General features: G+C 56.6%; 3 protein-coding genes across 3 annotated transcripts; 1 reads left to right on the plus strand and 2 right to left on the minus strand.

The window, feature by feature from the left end:
• Positions 1-355: 355 nt before the first annotated feature.
• Positions 356-12453, minus strand: RGS5 (regulator of G protein signaling 5). The gene is made up of 5 exons (XM_040072968.2): positions 12320-12453; positions 7271-7381; positions 4999-5060; positions 4702-4868; positions 356-4212 (listed from the first exon to the last, which is right to left on the minus strand). Exons 1-5 carry the CDS (start codon positions 12361-12363, stop codon positions 4051-4053), a joined length of 546 nt encoding a protein of 181 aa, XP_039928902.1. The 5' UTR covers positions 12364-12453; the 3' UTR covers positions 356-4050.
• A 4131-nt stretch (positions 12454-16584) lies between these two features.
• On the minus strand, positions 16585-19068 carry HTATIP2 (HIV-1 Tat interactive protein 2). Its single transcript, XM_040072946.2, has 5 exons — positions 18904-19068; positions 18722-18829; positions 18482-18619; positions 17658-17719; positions 16585-17085 (listed from the first exon to the last, which is right to left on the minus strand). The coding sequence occupies exons 1-5, from the start codon at positions 19066-19068 to the stop codon at positions 16860-16862; spliced, it is 699 nt and encodes a 232-aa protein (XP_039928880.1). The 3' UTR covers positions 16585-16859.
• Positions 19069-19378: 310 nt separating this feature from the next.
• On the plus strand, positions 19379-21460 carry LOC120756599 (1-phosphatidylinositol phosphodiesterase-like). The gene is given in 3 exon segments (XM_040073136.1): positions 19379-20133; positions 20385-21336; positions 21339-21460. Coding segments are annotated over 2 exon segments (1023 nt in total). The 5' UTR covers positions 19379-20133; positions 20385-20435.
• The last annotated feature ends 1934 nt before the right edge of the window (positions 21461-23394 follow it).

The following is a 23394-nucleotide window of genomic DNA, read 5'->3' on the forward strand; positions in this document are numbered from 1 at the left end:
TTGCAACCCCAAGCAGACAGGACACATTTTATCTCAAAGCTGAGCCCGTCCCTCGGCCATGCCCTGTGAGTGCAGGGAGCAGGGCTGGTTCTTGCTCAGTCCGGGCTCTGAGGCACCCCAGCTGCTGCTATAGGAGCAGGAGCTGACCCTGGGAGCCAAAGCCTGAGGCAGCAGTGGGGCTGGGGATGCCTGTGCTGCACCTGCCTTGAGGCTATTCCCTTTCCAGTTTACTGAGAAACCCCTGCATCATTGCAGCAGAAGCTCTCAGAGGCTTTTGAGCACAAGTTTTGGGAGTGCTCTGTAGTGGTTAAGAAAATGCTGCACCTTCAAAGAGACAAAATGAACAGACCATGGAGACAGTAGCAGAAATACATGTTTATGTGTGGATTACTGAGTGGTACATGAATATGGGTTAACACAACTCCTCACTGCACACCAGCACTTCACATCTTCTCCACATGAACATCTCCAGTTGAAATCCCATGGAAAACTCCAGACTGAAAACCTGCAGCTCCCGGGTGTGAGGAGCTGATGTGCCCGCCTGCCTTTGCCCCAGCCCTTGGCCACAGCGTGCAGCACCCTCCAGGGAGTGACCAAGGCCTGAGGGGAGCCTGGATGAGCGCAAGGACACCCTCAGCCACTGGGCTTTGGCAGTGCCCAAGTCTGGGACTGGGTCGCCCTGGCAGATCCCAGTCTCAGCATGCAGGGCAAGACCTGGGCGGTTCGTCCTGTGATTGATGAGGTGCAAGGCTCCAGGTCGCTGAAGTCACCATAAAACACACATCAAACCATCTCCTGGTGTTCCTCTGAGGAATGCAGCTGCAGGGAGCCCTTTTCCATGTGTGCCTGTGGCAAGAAGCGGGCGCCAGGGTGGTGTGGAGGCAGTGCCCGGTGCCCCATGCCCCTGGCTGCAGCGTGGGGTTGCCTTGCCCCACAGCAGGGATAGGGGTCCCTTGGGGAGCACAAGACCTGCCTCCTGCACGAGCCCAGGTGCCAGGATGGCACACAGATGCCACAGGCACATGGTGGTCCTGGAGGATGCCTTTGTGTTTGCTCAGCTGGATCGCCAAGGTTTCCCTCGAGATGGTCTGGTCACTCACACTCCTCTCTGTGATGGACCCCAAGCACACATCCAGAAACCCTGCTTTTCAGCTCTCTGACTCTCAGGGGAGTCGAGATGCCCATGATACAGGAATATATGTGTGTGTACATGTATACATGAATACAGGAATATAGATGTACATGTTGTGTTTATGTACTGCTGTATATAGTGATAAAATACATGAAATATCTCCTACCAGAAATATGACGGTTGGCATCAGCCCAATAGTAAATACTTCTGGGCCTGTGGAAAGCTGGGCCGTGGGGTTGGTACAGGTGTTGACACCTTTCTGGGCAAGCCTGCCCGAGCAATTAGCCAAACGACCTTTCTACACAAACACAACTTCCCTAGAGCTCCAAAAGGCTTCAGTGGCCACATTTTCTGGCCACATGGTAGATCACTGGCAGCCCTCAAAGTAGACTTCAAGCATTTTAGCAGAAATTGAGCCAGGGAGGGATTGCCAACAGAGCTGTTTCCTCTCTCCTGACTCCAGCCTGCACCTTTCTTTTCAGCACATACATACCTAGACACCGTCTCCCTGCCCCACATGCCGCTGCCGCAGCAGTGACGTTCCAGGGTTTGATGGTGCGTAGCAAGAGCCTCCAGCAGCATCCCAACACTATGGCATTGGTGGCGGTGGCATTTAACTGTGAAACGTGTGAGGGAATCTGGAAATAGCCACCGAAAAATTAAGTAGAAATGAAAGATCCAGGTCTTTCTTCAGGGAAGGTCGTTTGGTGTTGCATTTCTGAGTCACGCTCTAAATGAGGAGCTTGAACGTGCTGACCCCGCTTCTACTGACACCAGTTCATGGAGATGTTGGGAGCGTGCAGGGAGCGTGTGCAGGCAGAGGTGAGGGGAGCACCCTGCTGCAGAGGGGCTGGCGAAGCCCCCATCCTGCACCCAGCCCTGCTTCTGCCTCCCCTTTTTTGCCCACCTGAATGGTAGACACTGCCGGGGGGTCCTGTGCCCTTTCCATGGGACCCTCCTGCTGCTCATGGGCTCCCTTGGGCTCTTCAGCATCACCCAAGCCACCACCCTCTGCATTCTCCCCGGGGGAATGCCTCTGAGCATCACCCCTGCTGCTCCAGCACTGACTTTCCCAGGCCTTTTGCTCCACAGCTTAAAAAAAGAGTCACGTTTGTGACTGCCTCCATCCTTCCCCTGCCTCCCCACTCCCGCCTGGAAAACACAGCCCATTTCCTGCAGCTCGGGATGTATTTTTCTTCATTGCTATAGTGACAACGTGTAAATATTTGGGGCTGGTGGGGTTTTGATCAGATTTTGCAAGTCTTGAAGAGGCTGGAAAATCCGTTGTTTATGTTATTGCATTTTGCGTGGAGTCCCATGACTTGCAGCGAGGCTGAGCCTGGGGAAGGGGACTGGTCTGGGATGCCAGTGGGCAGCAGGGCCATGGATGTTTTGCTGGCATCTGCCAGATTGCTGGCTGAAGCAGCTCTTTGCAAGCCATGACCCTGTGGATGATGCACCAGGAAACCAACACAGGGATGAACCATCCAGGCCCCATGGATCAGGGGTTTATCACATTTCCCTCGGGGCTGAAATGAGATCCTGGGGGCTGTTTTTCATGTATGCCCTTGCCCCATCCTCAGGTGTGATTTATTCTGTGAGCAGAGGGCTGGCTTTGAACCATTAGAAGGCAGCTGGTCCTTTTTAGAGACAGCCTATGGAAACATATGGCTTAGGCAGATAGAAGGATACAGGAGAGAGTGATGCAGGCTATACAAACTCAGCAGGGTCTGCACTCTGTTCTAGAAGCCAGGGGGTTATTTTTCATGTTTCCAGTGATGGGTTTGAGTTTCCAGATTTGGTTTTTTTGTGTTTGGTTTGGATTTTTCAACTTGGATCCGAACAGCTGGAATTTCAGCTTTTTTTCCCCCCAGCACGGCTTCCCTTCCTCCTGTGCTTGATGCCCTGTGTTGGGTTTGTGCAGAAGTATTGCTTTGGCATGCCTACTGCAGAGAGGAGCAACTGAGACAAGAGAGCCCTGCAGCAGCCCCTGGAGCTGCCATCCCAGCACACCAGGAGAGCTGTGCACTGGGATGTGGCAGAGGATGTGCCCTGCGAGCTCAGGGCATCGTGCAAAGGCTGGAGAGAGCAGTTCTGGGTTGCTAAACAGTCCCGGTGTTTTGGACCAACAGTTTTAGCTTCTTGTTTTTCTGTTCAGAGTGAAGCAAGCAGGCTGGCTCCGAGTGGAGCTGCTGGGGAAGCAATGCCCCAGGCTCGCCCTGCTCACCCCTGGTGCCAGCCAGGCGTGCCCTGCAGCACCCGGCCCTGCCGTACAGCGGTCCCTGCCATCCTTGTCACAGTGCCACCCTTGCTGTACGTGTCACTGCTGCCCCTGCCGTGCCCTCCACCCTGGGCGGCTGTCGTGGTGCCTGCTGCTTCCCTCAGGAAGGTGATGCCAATCAGGCAGTGGGTGTGTGTCAGCTCGCCTTGGCCAGGGAGGGGAGCACCTGCAGGACGGCTGAGCAGTCTCAGCAGCTGCACCCCGGGAAACTGGGAGCGAGCCTGGGGCAAACCAGCAACATGGGCAACACTGGGAGAAAAATGATCATGTTCTAAGGAGTCCTAAGAAGGCAAAGTCAGCACCTCAGAGCCTCCAGCTAATGCCAAGCTCCACAGCACCAGGGATGTGTCAGCTGGCCCTGTGGCTCCTGGTCACTGCAGAGCTGGGGCTGCTCCCTCACCCTTCTGGGTCCCAATTCCAGGGAGTTTCTGCAAATTGGTCTTTTGTGGGAGAGGAATGAGATGCTAAGAGAGGAAACACCAGGACAACTGACAGTCCAAAGCATGGGGGGAGGTGTTTAGCAACACCCCTGGGTGCTATTCTGGGGCGGTAACAAGAAAGCAAAGCGGCTGCAGGAGAAGGGGCGGGTGTTTAGACAGAAGCAGTGGGGATGCTTCGTGCAGCCCTTGCTGCATTGCTACTTGATTAACTCATGATAAAACTCTGACCGCACAAATCTGGGCAGGGAGTCTTTTTCCATCAGGGCAAAGATCCTCTTCTGGGCCATGTCAAAGCTGGTTGGTGATGGCTCCACCAGGTTCTTCATGGTCACAGCCTTGGTGAAGTGGTCGATGTTCACCTGTCATGAGAGTGTAAGAGGGATGGGAGCCTGCCTTTGGAGGGCTGAGTGCTGCTCTGTCCCACCAACAATCATGCAAACGGCGAGGGGAGGGACTGAAGCGGGTTCATTTTGCATTGGTGGCAAAGCTGTCAGGATGAGCTCTGTCCTGCTGCAAAGCTGTCTTGGGGAGGAAGATTACTGTACATTGTCAGCCCTTATGATTGATGTCATGCCTCTGTGGGGAAGCAGGGGACAGGCATGAGTTGGGGGTGCCCGTGGCTGGAGAGAGCCCACCAGAGGCTGAGCGTGCCAGCAGGGGTTCCGGGTTTGTGAAGGATGAGAGTGCAGCATGAGGGGATGGGGCTCCCCCTTGACAAGGATACAGCCCTCCGAGCCCCTCAGCCACGGCACAAGGCGCCCTGCAGCCATCGCTCTCCCTTGGGATGGAGGCTGACAAGGCAGCAGCCTCATTTCTCCCAGTACCATCTCCTGCCTATGGCCACTGACCTCTTTGGGTGCCTCAGTCTGGATGAACTCCTCATAGATCTTTTTGGCCTTCTCTGCCATCTTCACGGGGGACTTGGTTTTCTTGTAGTCCTCGCAGGCCACCCAGAACTCGGCGTTTTCCTCGCTGAACTCGGAGCGCAGGAAGCTGCAGAAGCTGGCGAGCCCATCTGGGGGGGGCAAGAGGGAGGTGAGACCTCGCTGAGCACTGGCAGTGCAAGAGGGGCCAAACCCTCACTGAGCCCCCCGAGGGACGTGGAAAGAGGGGAGGTGACCAGCCACGGGGAGGTGTGAACTTACAGGGGTTTTGCAGGAGCTTCTCCAAGGAATCACGCCACTGCAGAGCCTCCTCTGGAGATGGCCTGAGGAGAGTAAAGGAAGCCCAGGTGGTCCGTGGTTACCCCACAGCTTCCTCCTGGGCTCCCGGTTTTTAAACAACTCCTTTAGAAATGGGGAGGAACAGAGTAACAAGTTGCTGAGAGTTTCGGGGCGGAGGCTGAAACTGCAATAGGGATGCTGCCGCATCACAGCACAGGCGCCCTTCTCCGGGGCAGAGCCGAGTGCAGGGAGGGTGAGGATGGGGCGAGGAGGGCGAATTCCCCCGCACTTGAGCAGAGCAGCGGCTGAGCTGCAAAGCGAGTCCCTTCTGCAGCCGCAGCGCTCCTCCTCGCCCCAGCGCCCACGCAGAGCAGGGGCTCTGCGGGCGGCTGGGAAGCATCTCTGTGTTTTCCTGCTGGGGTGGGGAGAGATGCTCCCCGCCGGCCACGGGGGCTGCTGCGGCCGGGGTCAGCGCCCTCCGCTCCCACAGCCCGCCCGGCCCGTTCCCACGCCCTGCGGCGCGCCGGGCCACGGGGCTCGGCGCCCTTCCCCCTGGAAACCGCCGGCGTTTTCCATCCGCACGGTTTTTCCTCTTTTTTTATTTTTGTTTTAATATATTTTGCAATGTGATATTTGCAGTGAGACTGAAGAGTTTTGTGGGTGTGGGTTTTTTGGTTTGGTTGGTTGGTTGGTTGGATTTTTTTTTTTTTTTCTTTTTTTTTTCTTGTGGGTTTTTTGTTCTTTTATTTAAGCTCCGAGGACTTTGACCAAGCTGCCTTGGGCTCCCAGCTCCTTCCCTGCATCGCTGCCAGCGTTTGACTGGAGGGCAAGGGATGCCCCCTGCTCAGCACTGAGTGCTGGGCTGGCTGTGGACCATCTCCACACCCTGCAGGCAGCGCTGCACTCTCTTGTTTTGCTGCTGCAGGGGCCACACATGGGGGCTGAAACCCCCTGGCTGAGCAGGGCAGCCCTGGAAGCGGAAGGGAGAACGGGCAGGACAGACTGTCCTGGTTCTGGGGCCCCAGAAGCTTCTGTGGTGAGTCTGGGGGAAGTACAGGTGCCAATGCCTAGCCACGCTGCCCAAGGGGTTGCAGCAGGGAAAGGAGAGGCTTTCTCAGGGTGGTTACCAGCCCTCACTTGTCACCAAACCATCAGCAGTAGGCACCATGGCAGGGGGTTCTTATCCTTCACTTTCTGGACCTTGAATTGTGTTTGCATTTCCATCAAGGATCAAAGTTCTCCCTGCCCCCATGTCCCTGTCAGGCGACTTCTCACCCCAGTGAAGAAGAGCATCACTGCAGCAACCTAACACAATCCAGATTTCCTGGAAACCACCAAATTCACTTTCCCATTATCTGAATGTCCCTGGGATGATATTAACTGCGAGTGAAATGCTGACAGGTGAGTGATGCCAGGGCTGCACAATGATGCAGTGTAGGAGAAAACAGCTCCTCCAGATGGAATGGAGATGTTCTCCAGCTCTCTGCAGGGATGGTTAATTGAGACAAATGTGTCTCTGTCACAGAGGCATCAGGGGCATGGCAGCAGTGGAGTGAGAACCACACAATCCACTGGGCTCTGCCAGCCCTCCCTGGCAGGGACAGCTCTTGCCAGGTAGCGCTGTGGCAGGCAGGCACCGTGCTGGCAAACATCCCCCTGCATATCACTCCCCGCAGCCTGGACTGGAAGGCAAAATAATGAGTGTTCCATGTGCTTTAAATAATGTTGATAAGCCAGTATTATACACCAGCTCGGTGCTGGAGAGCAGTGGTCAAGCCAAAGGCCATAAGGTGAGGAGGTCCCATCACCACAAAGCTGCCCCGAGCCAGGCATTGTGCTTCGAGGTTGTGCACCCAACTCAGGGACACGCTGCCACCCCAAAGCCAGACGGCTGCAAAGGCTGGTACCTCTGGGCTCAGGCAGGTGACTCAGAGAAGTCCAAGTGCCATATGCCTCTGGGAAAACCTCCATCAAATAACATGAAATCTCATCAAAAGTAAATTGAGTTTTCATGGGAAATCTAGTTTCCATAGAGCTGTATTGCCTGACATGTCTCATGCTGCCCTGACATAACTTCTTGAGCCTGCACCTAGCAGGCAGAATGCAAGGAGCATGTCATGAGCTGTCTGCCACGTAGAGCCTGCTGTGCCAGCCCACAGCAGGGCTTCAGCTCCTTTGCATCCCCAAAGGGCTTGTATCCACCCCACTGGCTGGGCACAGGCACCGCTGCAGCCCAGCCCTACGCAGCACTCACTTCTGGGCCTTGGGTGGCTTCTCCGGCTTCTCGGGGTAGGGGATGATTAAGTCGATGGTCGAGTCAGGCTTCTGGAGCAGTGTGCCCAGCTTTGTCTTGATCTCCTTGGCCCTGTAGCAAGGGAGGAGCAGAGGCAGGTCAGGCAGAAGAAGGGGGCAGTGGGACGCTCACAGTCCCTGCCCTGCATCCACTCTAATTCCAGGTGAACAAATGGACCCTAATGCTGTAAAGGCTGTGCCTGTCTGTAGCGTTTCTGAACAGGTGCTGCGCAGTAGTGGCAGCTCTTGATCTTGAACTCCTCGCTCTGTCCCCGTCTGTGGCCAGGATAATTGTATCAGCAGCGCTGTCAGGCTGCTCTGGGGCTGAATTAGGGACGTGTCTGCAGCGCCCAGTCTCTATAGAGATGAGCTTGAAGAAGGGCTGGTGAGGAGGTGAACCTTCAGAGAAGAGGCAGTGCGGGTGCTGTGCTGGGGGATACCTGCCCCGTGGTGCCACCCCACGCAGCCCCACACTGCTGACAGCACTCAGAGCCCTTAGATGGACATATAGCATGTTTAGCAGTGATATATAAGCCTTATATCTGCAATGGGAAGGGTCCTGTAAACAGGCACCTCCTGGGCGCTGCCTCCTCTGGGCAGAGAGAAGGAAAAAAGGTTTCAGGAGCTGAAGATGCCAAAGGCTGACTGCCACTTCCTATTGCACCAAGGCCAAGCTCCAGACCTCCATTTGGAGGATGCAGAGAAAAGAGGGATTCCTGGGGCTTGGCAGCAGGCCCAGATGTCTCCCAAAAAGTTCCCTTTCATGCAATACAAGTAGTAACTAGGTCCTAAGCATCTAAAACTGCTGAGAAGGCTCCCCTCACCCCTGTTGCAGCTCAGGGGTGGTAGCAAGAGCAAGCCCAGCTTTTGCAGGGAACACTCAGGTGTGCTGCATGAGGTTGAAGGGGTGAAAACAGACTCCCCCACCTCCAGTCCCCACCTTTGCAGGACAGGGCTTTTCCCTGCACAGTGACATTTGGTGACTTCCAGGTCATCTTGCTGGCAAAGGAGGTGAAGGAGAGGGGACAGACTGCTCCTCACAGGCTGACTGGGCTGAGCTTTCAGCATGGCCAGCGAAGCCAAGCTGCAGCTCCCGATCTTCAGGGCTCCCTGCAATTTTCCTCTCTGCTGTTTATTTTCACAAGCCCTATGTGGATGATTGTTCCATTGCTATGTCTGCTATTTCATTTCAATTCCTTTGATTTTTTTTCCCTCCTTGTAAAACTCTCTGTGTTTTGGTTTCCACCCGCCAGTCCCCATGAGCGACATTTGGAGACCTGGCACAGGGCTGTCTTCTCTGCTCTGCTCTGCTCCATGCCAGCTGCCCCTCATTTCTGCTACAGAAACGTGCCTCTGAGCAGCCACCCTTGCATGGAGGTGGGCAGCAGGACCAGGCAGAGAGAGCAGCCCAGCCTGGGGCTGCAGGGACCACCAGTATACGGCACAGGGCAGCACACACCCAAAAACACCGCTGCTGTCAGGGACAGCGTCAGCCGCTGCAGAGACAGCTTCCACTGCTGGTGCTCCTGAGAAAACCTGAACCTTGCAAAGCTCAGGACCTCAGGAAACAGGTGACAAGGTCGCCATGCTCCCACACTGAGGTGTCTGGGACAGGGATGCTGCCCTTCGTCCTGCTGTAAGTAAATAAGTCAAATGCAGACAAGTGCTCCGAGCCAGAGCTGGCTCTTGATGTCCTGGGCTTGGCTCTCTGGCAAGCCTCAGTTGCCCCTCGGCACCCCGCTGGCCAGCACTGCCATACTGGGACCATCTGGCATGGCCCTGACCCCTGGGGAGGCACAGCTGCAGGGACAGGGAGCAGGGGAAGTGGGCATCCCCCTTAGCACCAAAGCAATGGGTAGGTGCAGAGGGTGCCGCAGGAAAGCCAAGAGGACATGCTGGCCTCTCCCTTGGCTCTGCTTCCCCAGACAGCTGCACTTGTTGCCACAGGTTCGTGCAGGAAGGAGACACATGGGCTCAGGGAGCATCTCTCAGGTGGGGCTGAGCAGAAATGCTGGGCGCCACCTTGTCCCTCTTCCAACACACGGGAGGGAGGAGTGGAGATGTTGCCACGGTCAAACCCCTGCCAGTGCCAGGTGCTGTGCAGCAGGGACAGTCCCTTCCAAGCAACTGGACCGTGAGTCACATCATGGGGGGTTCATCTGGCAGGAGCAGGGGGGACAAGCAAGGGGCTGGGGGGCTGCCCACCTTGGAACCAAGGACAGTGGATATCAGGAGTTCCTGAGCAGGCAGAAGGATAACACAAGCTGTGCTGGGAGCAGAGGCACCAAGAGCCAAACTTAGCCCAGAATGACCCAAGGAGCTGGGAAGACAAGACTGGGACTCTGCTGGTGTCAGAGCAGCACCTGGGGACCCCCTGCCCTGGTGTGGATGTGGCCAACACCTACCCGAGGTCTGGATGCAATCGATGGTGGCTTCACACAACAAGTGCTCAGACCTGACTCAAAACCTTGCTCTCTGACTACCATCCTCTGACTGCGACCTACAGCCAAGAGCTGTCAGGCTCAAAAGTCACTGAGGCCCTCAGCATTCCCATCCTGCTCGATCCCATGGTGTTGCCAAGGGACCCCCAGCAGCTGCCCACCCTGCTTGAGCCCTGCAGCTGTGGGGACAGCAGCAAGAGCCTCCCCCCTGCACCAGAGCAGTTCCCTGGCACTGGGACCTTCATGACATCTGTAGAGACAGCAGAGATAAGGAAGATTGTTAAAAGGAAGTGAGAAAGGACAGGAGCAGGCTGAAAGCCTGCAGGCTGAGGGAGGGAAGGGCTATTTAAAGACACCATTCTGGCGTTCTCCAGCAGATGGATTACAAGCTTTCAAGCAAGGCTTCAGGGAAGGCTAAACAGTGAGGGGGGGAGGGGGCGAAGGCAGCTATAAACAAAAGGAGCATCTTAAAAAAAAAATAGAGGCTATGGCCGAGTGAGAAAAAGCAAGAGGACTGTAAATGGTGAAAGGTTAACTGTGAGAACATATGGAAGCAAGCCAAGAAAAAGTCTGAGAAATAGCTTCCAAGAAGCATTAATAGAAAATATGGGTTCTGTCAAACATATCAAGAGCAAGAAGGGCTGCTGGGGAGGACCAGGAGAGACTCCAGCTTTAAAAACAAAACAAAAATAGAAGCCCAAAGGAGTTTAAAGCCACAGCTGAAAGCTAAAGGTGATGCTGTGCCTGAGGGCAGGGAGGTGGCAGAGGAAATGCCCCTTCACGTGCAAAAGCCTCCGGAGGGGATTTGAGGAGCCATAAAGCTGCAAGACTGATGCTGTACGGGCATGTCAGTGGCAGCCCTGTCAGACCCGTGCTGGACACATGGACAAATATGGTCTATTGGAGAGGAGTCAAGGCTCCTCTGGCCATAGGAAGAGATTCCTTTCAACCTATCGTCCCTCCCTGAAGAGGCCAGCAAGCACGTGCTGTGGGGAGAGCCGAGAGTCGGCAGAGCACCGTGATGGGCAGGGGAAGGTCAGGCCGTGGGTGACAGTGTGGGAGAGGTGGCACACACCTGTGCTGGGGGAGTCACACCGTTCAACCTCACGAGCAGCGGCAGAAGGGGTCAGTGGCTGAGCAGCAGATCCTGCAGCCCCCGGGTATGGCACCTGGGGCAAGCTGTGAGGAGCTGCAGGAGGGTCTCGTGATACCTGCGGTGAAGCAGCTGGGGAACTCTGTAGAGCAACACAAGGTGATGCACAATGCAGTCCTGACTCTGCGTGTCAAAGTGTGAGTGAAGCCTCCAAGACCGAAGGTGTGAGGGCATTGCAGCATAGCAGCAGTGGGAGAAAATCTTTATTAAGAAAATGTACTGTTAAAAAGTGCCAGAAGAGTGACAACGAGGGCCATAGCAGAGCAGAAACATGTGGATCCCCCACAACTGGAAGAGTGCTCTTGGCTGCCCATGGGCACAGGAGACTGCAGGGGAGCAGGCAAGGTCAGCATGGATTCATAGGATGACTGAAAGACAAGTTTCCAACAACAAAACCATCAAAAAAACAAACAGGCCTGCGCTCCTGCTTTGTGCCTGTGATGAGAATTTGCCTTTTGGGCAAGCAGCATCACCCCCTGCTGACACGATTTCAGCTAAAACTTCTCTGGAGCTCCCCTCAGGGCAGTGAACTTCCCACTGTCACTCTCATCCAAAAACCCGTGCTAAGGCATTTGCAGGTGCTAGGGAACCCTTACTGAGGGGATTCACTTGAGTCTTTTCCTAAGTTTCCTCCGTAGGTGAAACACTGAGGGCCCTGCTGCTGCAGTGAGACTACAGGTGCTTTGCACCTCTGCTTCTCACTGGACCCCCTCCAAAGCCCGTAGGAGCAGAGGAGAGGACAGGTTCCAACCAGCAGGGAAACGGCCAGGGGCTGGAGCCTGCCTGGCCTCCCAAGGGGCTGAGAGGAGCCTCTGCCACCATCAGGCGCAGGTTTTGGGGTGATCACCAGAGCGGGGAGAGATGAAGATGAGGATGGGTGCCACAGGGGAAGCAGAGCTGGTGCTCTGTACAAGGCTGAGCCTCATGAGAGGGGCCAGGTCTGGCTATTCCACATGTGAGCACCTCGAAGGCAATTGAAAGAGGATCATGAGGCACTTTGGAGACAGGGCTGTTTTCACCTCAGAAAGGTAAAACCTCTGTCCTGATTCTTTCCTCCCCTCCTCCTCCATGTTTTGCAGAAATTAAGATCTGAGGATAAAGCCCTCCTGCCCAGAGTAGGGGAGGGCTGGCTTTGGAGCAGCCCAAACTCACCCAGCAGAATGACCCCCAGGGCAGATTGGGGAGTTTGGGACCGAGTCAGCGCTCATCCCGCCGAGGATCTCAGCTACTCGCAGCACCCACTGAGACACCCCCAGCAAGCTTCCCTTCCCTTATCGTCCCTTCAGAGCTGGACAATCCCAGTCCCCGTAAGAGATGCCCATCACGGGGCTGCGCTGCAAGAAGAGCCCCTGTGCCGGCAGGCAGAGCCCTGCAGGGAGGCAGTCCCCGGCATCCCGCGCATCCCGGCCGCTCTCACCTCTCCAGGCAAGTGTGGGGCAGCGCTGCTAATCCTTTGCACATCTTGGCAGGCTGTCGTTTCCTCGGCCGTGAGAAGAGTGTGAGTGACGGCCAAAGCGGGCAGCAGAGGCTCCGTCTGCAGCCCAGCTGCCTCCCTCGTTCCTATATAGCGCCGGAGCTGGACCCTCGCCAGCCCCGTATCCAATGCCGGCCGGCCTGATGCAGCTGGCCCCGGCGGCTTCTGGATTTTGTTTTCTTCTCTCAAAGCTCACACGGAGGGAAGAAAAATGTGGATTTTCTGGGGTGAGGTCATGTAATCGAATTGGAAGGGCCAAGGTGATGTTTAGGGGGCTTCAGGAAGCCCACAGCGTTTTGTTTAATGATGCATCAGGCTCCAGGTCAGTATTCAGAAGAGCTAGGTAGAAATGCTTCATTCAAGTGATATTTTTCCAGTGAAAAATAGGACTTTCAGAAAAATAAAAGTACTTATGAGAAGTCTTGCTGTTGATTTCAAGGCTATGGCTAATGTCAAAATATCCCCCACTTCAGCAGTGGTGGTAGCTAACAGTGACTTTTGTTTCAGACCTTGGCTCCTGGGTGACTATGAAAATGTGCATGTCTGTGCTTTGTTTAACACTGGCAGCTGGGAATAGAGACTTTGCTCCCAACCTGGCTGTCCACATCCGGGTGCACTAACAACCATCATTTCCCTGGGTAAAACCCAGCGTTACATTTAAGCTCAGCTCCTGCGCCCCTTTCTCTTGTGCTGTGTCAGAGCTCTGCCTGCCTGCCTCTGGCTCCTGGCTGAATTTTGGGGCTGTTGTTGGATTATGCAGCAAGACGCTGTCTGCATTTCAGGCATCTGAGTGCAGTAAGAGATAGCTGGAAGTCTGCTGGAAACTGTGTCTCCCTGGAGAGCTTGGGCTGGCTTTGTTCTGGGTTTTAGTGGAAACCAAATGAAAAAAAGTGCAGCTGACAATTTCAGAGGCTGGGATGCTCAGATAATAAATGGCTTGGGCTGATCAGAGCCCACAGGATGCACTCAGGCAAGGGGTCAGATCTGGGGTCTGGTGGGCTGCCCTTCCCTCTGCTGGCATGGAGGTGCCCACCAGCCTCCCTCATGTCTCACAGAGTGGGGAAAGGAAGAGCAGCAGCCACAGAGGATGGAGGTCCTTCACTTTTCCAGGCTGTTCTCATTCTGCCCTGTTCCCAGAGGACTCAGGAGGAGCTTGGATGTGCCTCACCCCAGTCAGGGGTAGCACAGGGCTCAGTGGCCCCATCTCCCAGCAGCTGGGGTGCAGCCCCTGCTCTCTGAAGGAACATAGCCTTGCAAACTGCACTTTTGGTGGGCTTTGCCAGTGCTCTTGGGGCCAGAGGGTTCATCGGGGCCATGCATTTGCTAGCAGGGATATCACCAGGATGTCACTGAATACCAGGTCAGTGCCAGCCAGCTCAGAGACTGCTTTTGAAGAGCTCCCTTGAAGTGTGGTGCTGTTTGCAGGAGGCTTTGCCGGCTGCTCAGGCAGCCCCTGGCTCCAAGGGAAGGTGGTGGCAGCATGGGCTGGGCAAGAGGGGCCGGCTGGGTTGTCACAGCAGGGCCATGGGACCTCCTGGGAAACCTCCACTTCTGAACCCTTGGGACTGCAGCTATCCTTTCACCATTAATCCTCTGTAATAAAGCCAGCATCAGAATCCCAGGAGAGGCTGGGTCTGTGGGACCAGGTGGTGTGTGTGAATGCTGTCCAGCAGCCTCTGAGCACCTTTCTCTGCTCTGCCCCCAGCTGCACAGGGCTGCATGCCCTTGGAAGGCAGAGAACCCCTCCAGGCATGCCAAGGACACGACTCCATCTCTGCAGGCCTCCTGCTGCCCAGAGGAACCCGGAGCTTTGCCCAGTGGGACCCCCTGGAGGGACTGGGTCTGCTCCCTGCAGACTTTTGTCTCCTTCACCTCTTTCAGTCCAGGGTGGGCAAATCCCCTCTGCCGCAATTCAGTGGCTGAAGGTCTAAAATCTCTTCCAAAGTTCTGGGGTGGAGTTTAAGGAGTGCACAGAGCAAATTGGGGAACTGAGGTCCAAAGTGTGTGAGGAAACTCCATGTGGGAGGGTGATAAGGAAGATATACTGTGTGCTGGGATTGCAGCTGTGCATTTTAACACAGATTTATCTGAAACACTGAAAAAGACACTGTTACCACTGAGGAGAAACAAGGATTACATAGAAATAGCTTGCATTTTCCACAGACCTTTATCCAGCAAGAAATGTTTGGTTTGTGTGTTTCAAGGCTTTGGAGTGCTAAGAAAATATTTCCAATAAGGAACTACACAGACCTTCCTTGTCTTCCCATGACAGCTTAATTTCTTTAAGAGCCCTTCTGGGAGAGCTTTTTTGATATCTGAGTGCACTCTGAGGAGCAGATTGTCTTGTGTACACAATGGCTGGTTTTCTCCAAGAGGGCTCCAGGCTTGTGCCTTGCAACTGCCCCCTCAAAAGCCATGTGGAATCTCCCATTACACCCAATTTATCCTTGGCCCTGTTGTTTCCAGATTTTATTATCCTTTCTAGCAATGTGCCTTTTATAGAAGGCAGCCTAGCTGCTTTGCAGTTTCCTGGTTCCCACTGGAATTTTTTAAGAACTAGCATCATATTTAACAACATTGACCTTTTGGTATAAGGATCACAGCAATTCTCACCCAGGAGAGTATTTGGCCGTTCATCTGAGTGCTCCTTCTGGCAGACCTTTAACCACGTGTCCTAAAAATGGGGTTAAAAATATTTTTTTTTCCCCCTGCATGCTTTGGGACAGTTGTGCAAATGTGTGTCCCCTAAGGAATGATGGTAGTGTGAGCTCCCTAAGAGCAAAGGGCAATGCAAGTAACTCACAGAGGCTTTCTGGGATGGCTCATTCCTTCCTATGGAGCCTGATCACATGCTGTCCTTGAGCCTCCCTGGAAAACTTTCTGCTTCTCACATAGTCATAATTCATATTTATGCCTTTAGGATACTTTCCTCACATCTTCTGTGGCTTTTCACCTGTAACTTTCCAGAGCTTGAATTCTTTATTTTTTATACCGTCATCTCAATTTTCACTTCTTTTAAGGTCTTACCACTTCAGCTTGCACTTCAGGTCTTCATTTCCACTCCACTGTATAAGCACGTGCCCTCTTAAAAAAAAAATCTCTTTGAGCACTGAGTGCACTATGCCTGTGTAACCCAGTGTTGCAGGTGACCAGCGTTTTTGCTCCTCACACTTACATGATGCTGACCAGCCTACCTCTCACTTTCCTTTGTGCATTAAATACTATCCTAAAGGTGTTGTTTTGCTTTCACTGGGACAGTCTTATCAGTGGCTGAGGCTCTGTGGCCCCTTTGAACTGACCCCACATGTGGCTGAGGAGTTGTCTAGTCTCAGTCCTTACACCATCTCACTCCTCCACCAACCTTCTGAGGCCCAACCCAAGGATGGAAATTCTCATGTAGAAGAAGGAGATGAGATCTAGCCTCTCTCCATTTGCCACATCCAAGTCACTGACATAGGAGACGTGAATGAGGTCAGAGAAAATCCTGGAAAGCAGTGTTACCCAGAGCACTGGGATCCTGGCCAGCAGGGAATTTGGGAGTCACGTATGTTCTGCATCCCATCGAGTTCCTCGACCCCGAGCATGAGGATTAAGAACAGCCAGGGCCATGCCTGGGACACTGCACTGCTCCTCATGCCTGCTCCACGCCCACAGAAGGAACCTGCTCTCCTTTTGGCACCTGGGCAGGAGCAATCCCCCTCCAAAGTGTCCCCCCCTCAACTTTTGCACACGCAGAGCACTCCTGGGAACACAGTGCTGGGCTCAGGCTCATTTGTGCCTGGAAGGAGAGCCCAGAGGGAAAGGTATTTGCAAGTCCATGCAAGTATCTGCATAGTGTTTTTGTGACTACGATACCAACTGGCAGGCTATGTGTGAACAGCAGCGTCCCTAAAACAGTCCCTCTGCAGCCTGAGATGAGGCCACGAGTTTCTGCAGAGACCTGCTGCAGGCAGAGCCACTACTCCCAGCGCCTCAGCAGCTGCTGCTGAGCATCCAGGAGCTCTGCTATCCAAGCAGCACTGGTGCCACCGTGTGCTCTGTCAAGTGCAGCCTCCACACAGGCGGCTGAGCCTTCTCTGCTTTACTGTGCCTGTCACCTGCCTGTGTATATCCTCTGAAGTGGCACGATCTGAGCACATGAGGCTGAGGCTGGGTTGTTGGTGTGTGGGTGGCAGACATTATTTCAACACAAAGCCAGCACAACCAGATCAGTCACAGGGTTTTATTCAAGGCCTGGATTACATCATCTTTACCAGTAGCTGTGTTATGGATCCAGGCAGCAGAGCACATTGTTTATCCTCACTCAGAAGCCAGCACCTGCATTTTTTGATTCCCTGACAGAATCAGCCACCACACAAAGAAGTGGAAATACCTCTGGCTCCATGCTAGCCATGCAAGCACCCCACACCTCTCCCTGCGTTCATTCTCAGCCCAGAGAGCATCCGAATGCTGAACCAAGCTCATGCCTGCCATCACTTTTGCTCTATGTGCCCTGCTGTGGCACTGCCTTTCCCAGCTCATGGATGGCCCTGTTCTCCAGCACCTTCACCTTCTCCTCGCCCGGCTGCAGCACGCAGGCCACCATAGCCCTGGCCACCGTTTCCACAGGCACTGAGTTAGCGGTGGGGAACACGCAAGCCACAGCACCAAAGAACTGCTGGACTATCCACTCCATGGGTCGGGACTCCTGGCGTTTGCACAGCAGCACCCTGCAGAGCAAGGAGGTGAGGTGGATCAGCCTGAAACAATCCTGGATGAAGGCTAGAGACTGAGTTCTCCAGCTGCAGCAGGGCCCAGACCTGCTCCCTGAATCGACATCGGTTTTGGGGCTTTGGAATGTAACAGAGTTGAGCCCTTGGACACTAAACTCCTTTCCTCACTGTGGCTGGTGAAAGCAGAATTCCAGTTCTCCTAGGTAGCAAGAGCACAGTACAGCTGCAAGGACATAGGTGAGTGTTCCCTCTGCATAAGGTCAAGGTGCATCTGGAGATAAGCTCTGACCTATGTGCCTCAACCTGAGCTTTCAGCCCAAGGCTGTCCTTGCATGGCACATGGCACTAGCATTGGGATGGGCCAGAGGAAACTGCAGAGCTTGCTCCCTGCAGCACTGGGAAGCAGTCTGCTCATCCACGAGCTGCATTTGGAGCTGGTGACATTCTCCACTTCCCTCCCCAGCCCTGTCCTCGTGTATCCTTTCCCTTCCTCCATCTCCCAGGGAAGCATCTCCCTGCTGCCCTGGCAACCCTCCACCCTGCACCCTCCCTCCTCCACCACTACTCACCCTGGCCGGAGAATGGTACAGCGATCAAAACCAACAGCATTGACCAGGTTTTCCACTTCTCCCTGTCAGAGCAGCCAGGCAGGGTGAAAGGAAACAAGGATGACTCCGAACACAATCCCTGCTACCCCATGAATGGGCAGGAAAAAGCTGCTGAGCCAAGGGCAGGATGGCACTAATGCCAATGCAAAGCTGGAAAGGGCCAGGCAGGGATCAGCTCCCCAGGCCAGGCAGCTGGGGCAAGGTGGATATGGGCCACAGGTCGGCAGCGCGCCCTTGCCACCATCATGCTAAACTGCAACAGGCTGCTCCGGAGAGCATCTGGACTCAACATCCAGCCCAGCGATGGAACCAGCAGGCAAAAGACGCTGGCCGGCAGCTCTCAGTCCAGCAGGTGTTGGGAGCTGCAGCGCACAAAATACAGAGAAAAAAGCTTCTGCGATGGGTGTGGCCCTCCCTGGGTAGCCTTTGGGCTTTCTATCACGGGATAGTTCATGTCTCACCTGGACAAATCCCTGAGCCTCCCCATATAGCTGAAGCCATCCCAGCTTAAGGTTGGCGACCTGTTACTGGGATAGAGACCCCAGCATATGTTTCTGGAATTTGAGCAGGGAGACAGACGCTGCATGCAGGTGTTGTTCTGCTTTATAAGCAGCCAGTTGCATAGCTGTGCATACCAGCCAGCCCCTTCCTTTGGCCCGCAGCAGCAGGAGGACCCCCAGAGCCATCTGCATCTCAAGTCCTCAGCTCCTGCTTCCTTTCCGAGCATCCCAGCATCCTGTGATTCCTGCACGAGCAGCAGAGGCCCACCCCAGCTGCCCCCTCACCTTCACACGGAGGTAAAGGAAGCGGCTCTGTGCGTTTGCCCCCTGGGAGGACTGCAGGACAAAGTGTTTGCAGCCCCCCGCCCGCGCCAGCTCCGCTGCCTGCGCCACGTAATCCCGATCCACACGGACAAAGCCGTCCTGCGGGGGGAAAGCAGGGTCAGCGGGACGGGGAACAGGCAGGCAGGGGAGGGGTCAGGCGGGACCCCTGCTCGCCCGGGGGTCAGGCGGGTCCCCACTCACTGCGCCAGCCTTGGCCCTGGTGGTGCCCAGGCAGCAGAAGCCCACGTCGTGTCCCTGAAAGGCGGCGGCGTGCTCGCCCAGCCGCTCGAAGTCCACCACCGCCTGCTCCTGCGGGGAAGCCGAGGGTCAGCGCCGCCGCCCCGACCCCGCCAGCACGGCAGCCCTGTCCCCGGCCCGCGCACCACGGCCGCCTCCGCTTCGCCCAGGCTCAGCCGGCGCCGCCCGATCAGCGTGACCCGGGTGAAGGCCCGCCGGGCCAGCAGCTCCCGCAGCAGCTCCCGGCCCGTCTGTCCAGAGGCGCCCAGCACGAAGCAGCTCCTGCCGCCGCCGCTCGCCGCCGTCGCCATGCCGAGAGCAGCGGGCGGGGCCGGGCCGGGCCGGGGGCAGGGCCTGTGACGGGGCCGGGGCCGGGCCTGGGCCAGGGCAGGCCCGGACGTGCGCGGCTGTGCCGCCGCGCTGCGGCTCCGCGGCTTGGGCGCTCCGTGCCCCGGCAGCCGCGGACGGACGCGAGGCGGAGCCGTTCCCGGCGCCGGGCGGGGTTGTCCGGGGCGGGGGCGGCCCCAGGGACCCCCGCTCAGCCTGACCGCTGCGCACAGCGTGCAGGGAAGGTGCCCCTTGGCCTGTGCCCGCGGGCTGTTCCTGCAGTGGCAAGGCACCCCGAGGATCCCTGTGCCCGCCCCGCTCAGGCGGAGGGGATGTGAGCTGGAGGGATGCTCGGAGGCGTCTGTGACCTGTCCGGCGGCTCCTCTCCAAACCCCGCTGGGTTCAGTGTGTGCTGCCAACCGGGGTGCCCGGCAGCTGTGTCCCCTGGCCAGGGGGAGGTTACCCCCCCCCCGCCACGTCGAACAGCCTTGCAGTGACTCCAGTGTGAAGCAGTCCCTGGTGCCTGAGGAGTAAGGAGATGAAGCCCACTTCTTTGGGAACTCTTGCTGAGCAGGTCCTGGAGTGTGCTGGCAGGCCCAGACCCCTGCTCCGGGTACTGTCTGTGCGTTGTCCCTCTGACAGGGACGATTCCAGTCATCACCGGGGTGGTCCAGGTCCCACCTGGATATAACTCTGGAGCAGGCTTGCGGGCATCCCGCGGCTCTGCACAGCCACTCCCACGGGCAGCATCAAGGGGCCCCGCGGCACCACGATCCCGTTTGTCCTGATTCCTGGGGTGGGAGGTGCAGAGGCCTGAATGGCTGCTGTCGGGATCAGCCAGGCGGTTTTTCAGCCTGGTGTGTCAAGTGCTCTCCTTTGCCGAGGGCTGAGGATGAATCCCAGGTGCACGTGCCATTTGCGCGGCAGGACGCGCGTCACGACTGTCACCGGGATAATGGCTGGCATCCCGCTCCACCTGCCAGTGTGCCGCCGGCACCCACGGCCGCCCTGCCCGTCGGGCTCTGCTCCACAGCCACAGGCAAACCCAGGTGGGTGAACGAGGGGGAGGCTGGGGTGTACCAGGGCTCTGGGGTACTGGGACGAGTCCTTTAGGGTGGTAAGGGAGCAGTAGAATGCGACAGAAATACAGGCAGCAACGTGTGTGTGGCGCATGTGGTACGTTATAGGTTATGGTGTGCTCTAGGGTTTCATGGTACGGTGGGGATGCCACTGGGGAGCGTGGGATCGGGACGCACGGGAGCCATGTTCCCACCGCTCATGGTCTGCTTCCCCTCCACAGCAGGGCTCCGGGGGCCCAGCCAGGTGCCGGGGTGCCCATTCTCCTGCTGGCATGGAGACATGGTCCCGGCGCAGCGCTGCCTTCGACTGCGTGCCCCAGCCGGCAGCCTGCTGCCCTGACTGGATGGCAGAGCTCCCCGACGCCCTGCCCCTCTCCCGCCTCTCCATCCCCGGCACCCACGACTCCCTCAGCCTGTTCGGCGGCCGGCGCCTGCGGTGCCAGAGCTGGGGCCTGGAGGCCCAGCTGGCGGCCGGTATACGCTTCCTGGATGTGCGCTGCAAGCTGTCGCGGGGCGAGCTCCGCATCTACCACCTCTGCACCTTCCAGCGGGCCAGCCTGCGGGGCGTCCTGCGCCGCACCCTGCGCTTCCTCCGCGCCCACCCCGGCGAGGCCGTGCTTATGCGCATCAAGGAGGAGCTGCCCATCTTCTCCCGGCCCGGCTTCGCTGCCCAGCTCCACCGCTGCCTGCTGGAAGAGGGACAGGGCTGCGTGTGGTGCCGGGAGGAAGTGCCGATGCTGGGGCAGGTGCGCGGGAAGATAGTGGTGCTAGAGGCGCTGGCGCGAGAGGTGCTGGGCATCCCCTACGAGCAGCTGAGCATCAGCGACGCCTGGAACGTGCTCTCACTGGAGGGCAAGTGGGCCCGGGTGCGGCGGCACCTGGAGAACGCGGCCGGTGGAGACCCCGCCACCATGTACCTCACCTTCTGCTCCGGCAACGGGCTCTTCACCTGCCCCGAGGAGGTGGCCCGCTTTGTGAACCCCCGCTGCTGCCAGCACCTGCGGCGCCGGGCCGGGCAGCCCGTGCGCTGGGGGGTGGTCATCATGGATTTCCCTGGCGCAGGCCTTCTCCGGCTCATCGTGGAGAGTAACGGCCCGCGGGCCAATGGACACGGCACGGCGGCCCCCGGCACCCCCACGGTACCGTGCCGACACCCCCGCGGCAGAGCGGACAGACGCCGCAGTCGGCACAGCTCTGCGCGCCGCCCGCGCCGCTGTCCCTCGGTCAGGACGCTGCTCCCGGCCCCGCGCCTCTGCCGAAGGACCTCAGTGCCTGGAGGGCAAAAGCGGCTTTCTAGGGCTTGCAGAGCACCGGGAAGCCTTCGCGTGACGATGGTGTGACAGCCGCAGAGGCGGCGGAGGAGGGCCGGCTGCCGGGCAGCCCGGGGAGCTGCGCCCTGCCTTGAGGAGCCAGGTACGGTGCCGGTGCGGGACTGGGCTACCTGAGTCCCACGGGGCAGCAGGGGTGGGTGGGGGTAGGTCCCGCCTCACCTCCTGTCGGGCCAGTGAGTCCTCCCAAAATGTCTCTCTGCAAAATAGTTCTTTTTCTTAAGGGTAAATAAAAATAAAAGGAAGCTAGGAAAGCACTGCCTATGTTGCCTTGCCATTTCCTGTCATAAAAGTGGAGAAAAAACCCTTTTGCTTTGGCTGCTTATATGTGAAGAAGCCTGTACCCCTCTGTCCGTGGATGAAGCACAGTTAAATTGTTGTCTGTGACCATCTTGTTCTTAAAGCAGAGCTGCAAGAGGTCACAGGAGTAAGAATTAATTTCAAAGGTGACAACAAGTGGTTAGGAACATCCCTCCCGACATTATTTTAGCTTTTGTTTTCTTTCTTGCAGGGGCTTGCCCCAAAAGTCAGGACTCAGGCAGAGCCAGCTTCAGCAAGGGCCACCCACCCCATGCATGGAGATCTGGATGGCCACAGAGGCAGCGTTTCAAATGGGGCTACCCTGTCCGTGGGGTCACACACGAAGGGATGCTGCACTGGGCAGAGCCCAGCAGTTTGCAACAGCTGGGGCAGTGCAGACAGGGCAGTTTGTAGATCCACAAAAGCAAGGTGGTTGAGACATAAAAACTACATTAAAACATGCTGTGCCAGTGCCTGCCCTACCTGCAGGTAATAAATCACTAATCTAAATAGACAACACAGTAACTCCTTGGAGCAGAAAGGTAACCAGGATCCCAGGGAGAAATCATCACCTGGGAGGGTGCCTCTTGCATCGCTGGCAGCAGCCAAGCCAGACAGGCCGTGTACTGAAGCAGGGAGGTGAGAAAGAGAAAGGAACTTCTAGAGGAGGAAAGCTCAGCCCTGGCCTGCCAGAAGGCGAAGAATGTCATCAAAGTTACTTCTGTCTCGTGTGAAACACAGCTGGGCTCTGTGGCTGCTGGAGGAGATGCCACAGGGTTTCCTAGCCAGAGGAGATGACATCTTTTGCTCTGCAGGGGGCATCTTTTGCCCTGGCTAGAGACATGGATCTTGGTGCTGCTCAGGGAGGGGAGCAGGCAATAGTCCACAGTAGGTGACAGAGGTGACAGGCAGAGGAATCTGGCTCTGGGTGTGCTGTGTGAGACAGGAGAAGGTTGAAATCTCTGCATTAAACCAGACATGTGACAAAAGCACTGCTGGTGTCCAGGGTAAGGGTGGCCTGGTCCATTGGCTGCCAATGCCTCCTGTGCCTGGGCTGCCCCCACACCAAGCCATGTGGCTGGCACCGCTGTCCTGACAGGAGGATGGGTTCTACTGGGTCAGGGCCAGGCTTCTCTCAGCATTCCAGCGATGCACAGTGCCATGGAGAGCCAGGCAGGGCGCAAGTGGAGCAATCACAGTTCCTAGGAGCTGTAGGCTGGGTGGTTTGGCTGTCACTTAGGGCTGCCTCTGGATATGGCACATCTGTGCAGCTGCACCCCAGCACCCTGTACCCACCCTGGCTGGCTGGCAGGGCAGAGGTGCCGCCTGGGATTCCCCAGGTGGGCAGAGTCACTTGTTTATGCCCTGTCGCTCAAGCAGTGAGATAATGTTAGTGTTATCTATGGCCCACACATCCTGTTTGGCAAACCCTTATCTGTGCCCTGCATGTGTGGCTGCTGCCAGGTGCCAGGCAGCCGGCAGGCAGCACGGGCAGGGGTACCCATGTGGCAGTGATGCCCAGTGAAAAGGCTCTCCATCACCAGCTTTGCAGTGAAGGGCAGGAGGCAGAGAGCTGTCCTGCAGCTGAGGTCAAAGAAACATC

Source organism: Hirundo rustica, chromosome 9, assembly GCF_015227805.2.
Source record: "Hirundo rustica isolate bHirRus1 chromosome 9, bHirRus1.pri.v3, whole genome shotgun sequence".
Lineage (NCBI taxonomy): Eukaryota > Metazoa > Chordata > Aves > Passeriformes > Hirundinidae > Hirundo > Hirundo rustica.

Coding starts and splice junctions, on each gene's coding strand:
- RGS5 (XM_040072968.2), bottom strand. CDS start 12,363: ATGTGCAAAGGATTAGCAGCGCTGCCCCACACTTGCCTGGAGAG. Junction 7,382..12,319: donor CCCCACACTTGCCTGGAGAG/GTGAGAGCGGCC, acceptor CCCTTGCTACAG/GGCCAAGGAGATCAAGACAA. Junction 4,213..4,701: donor AGACTGAGGCACCCAAAGAG/GTCAGTGGCCAT, acceptor CTCTCATGACAG/GTGAACATCGACCACTTCAC.
- HTATIP2 (XM_040072946.2), bottom strand. CDS start 19,068: ATGGCGACGGCGGCGAGCGGCGGCGGCAGGAGCTGCTTCGTGCTGGGC. Junction 18,830..18,903: donor GCGAAGCGGAGGCGGCCGTG/GTGCGCGGGCCG, acceptor GCTTCCCCGCAG/GAGCAGGCGGTGGTGGACTT. Junction 17,086..17,657: donor TGTACCATTCTCCGGCCAGG/GTGAGTAGTGGT, acceptor CTTGCTCTGCAG/GGTGCTGCTGTGCAAACGCC.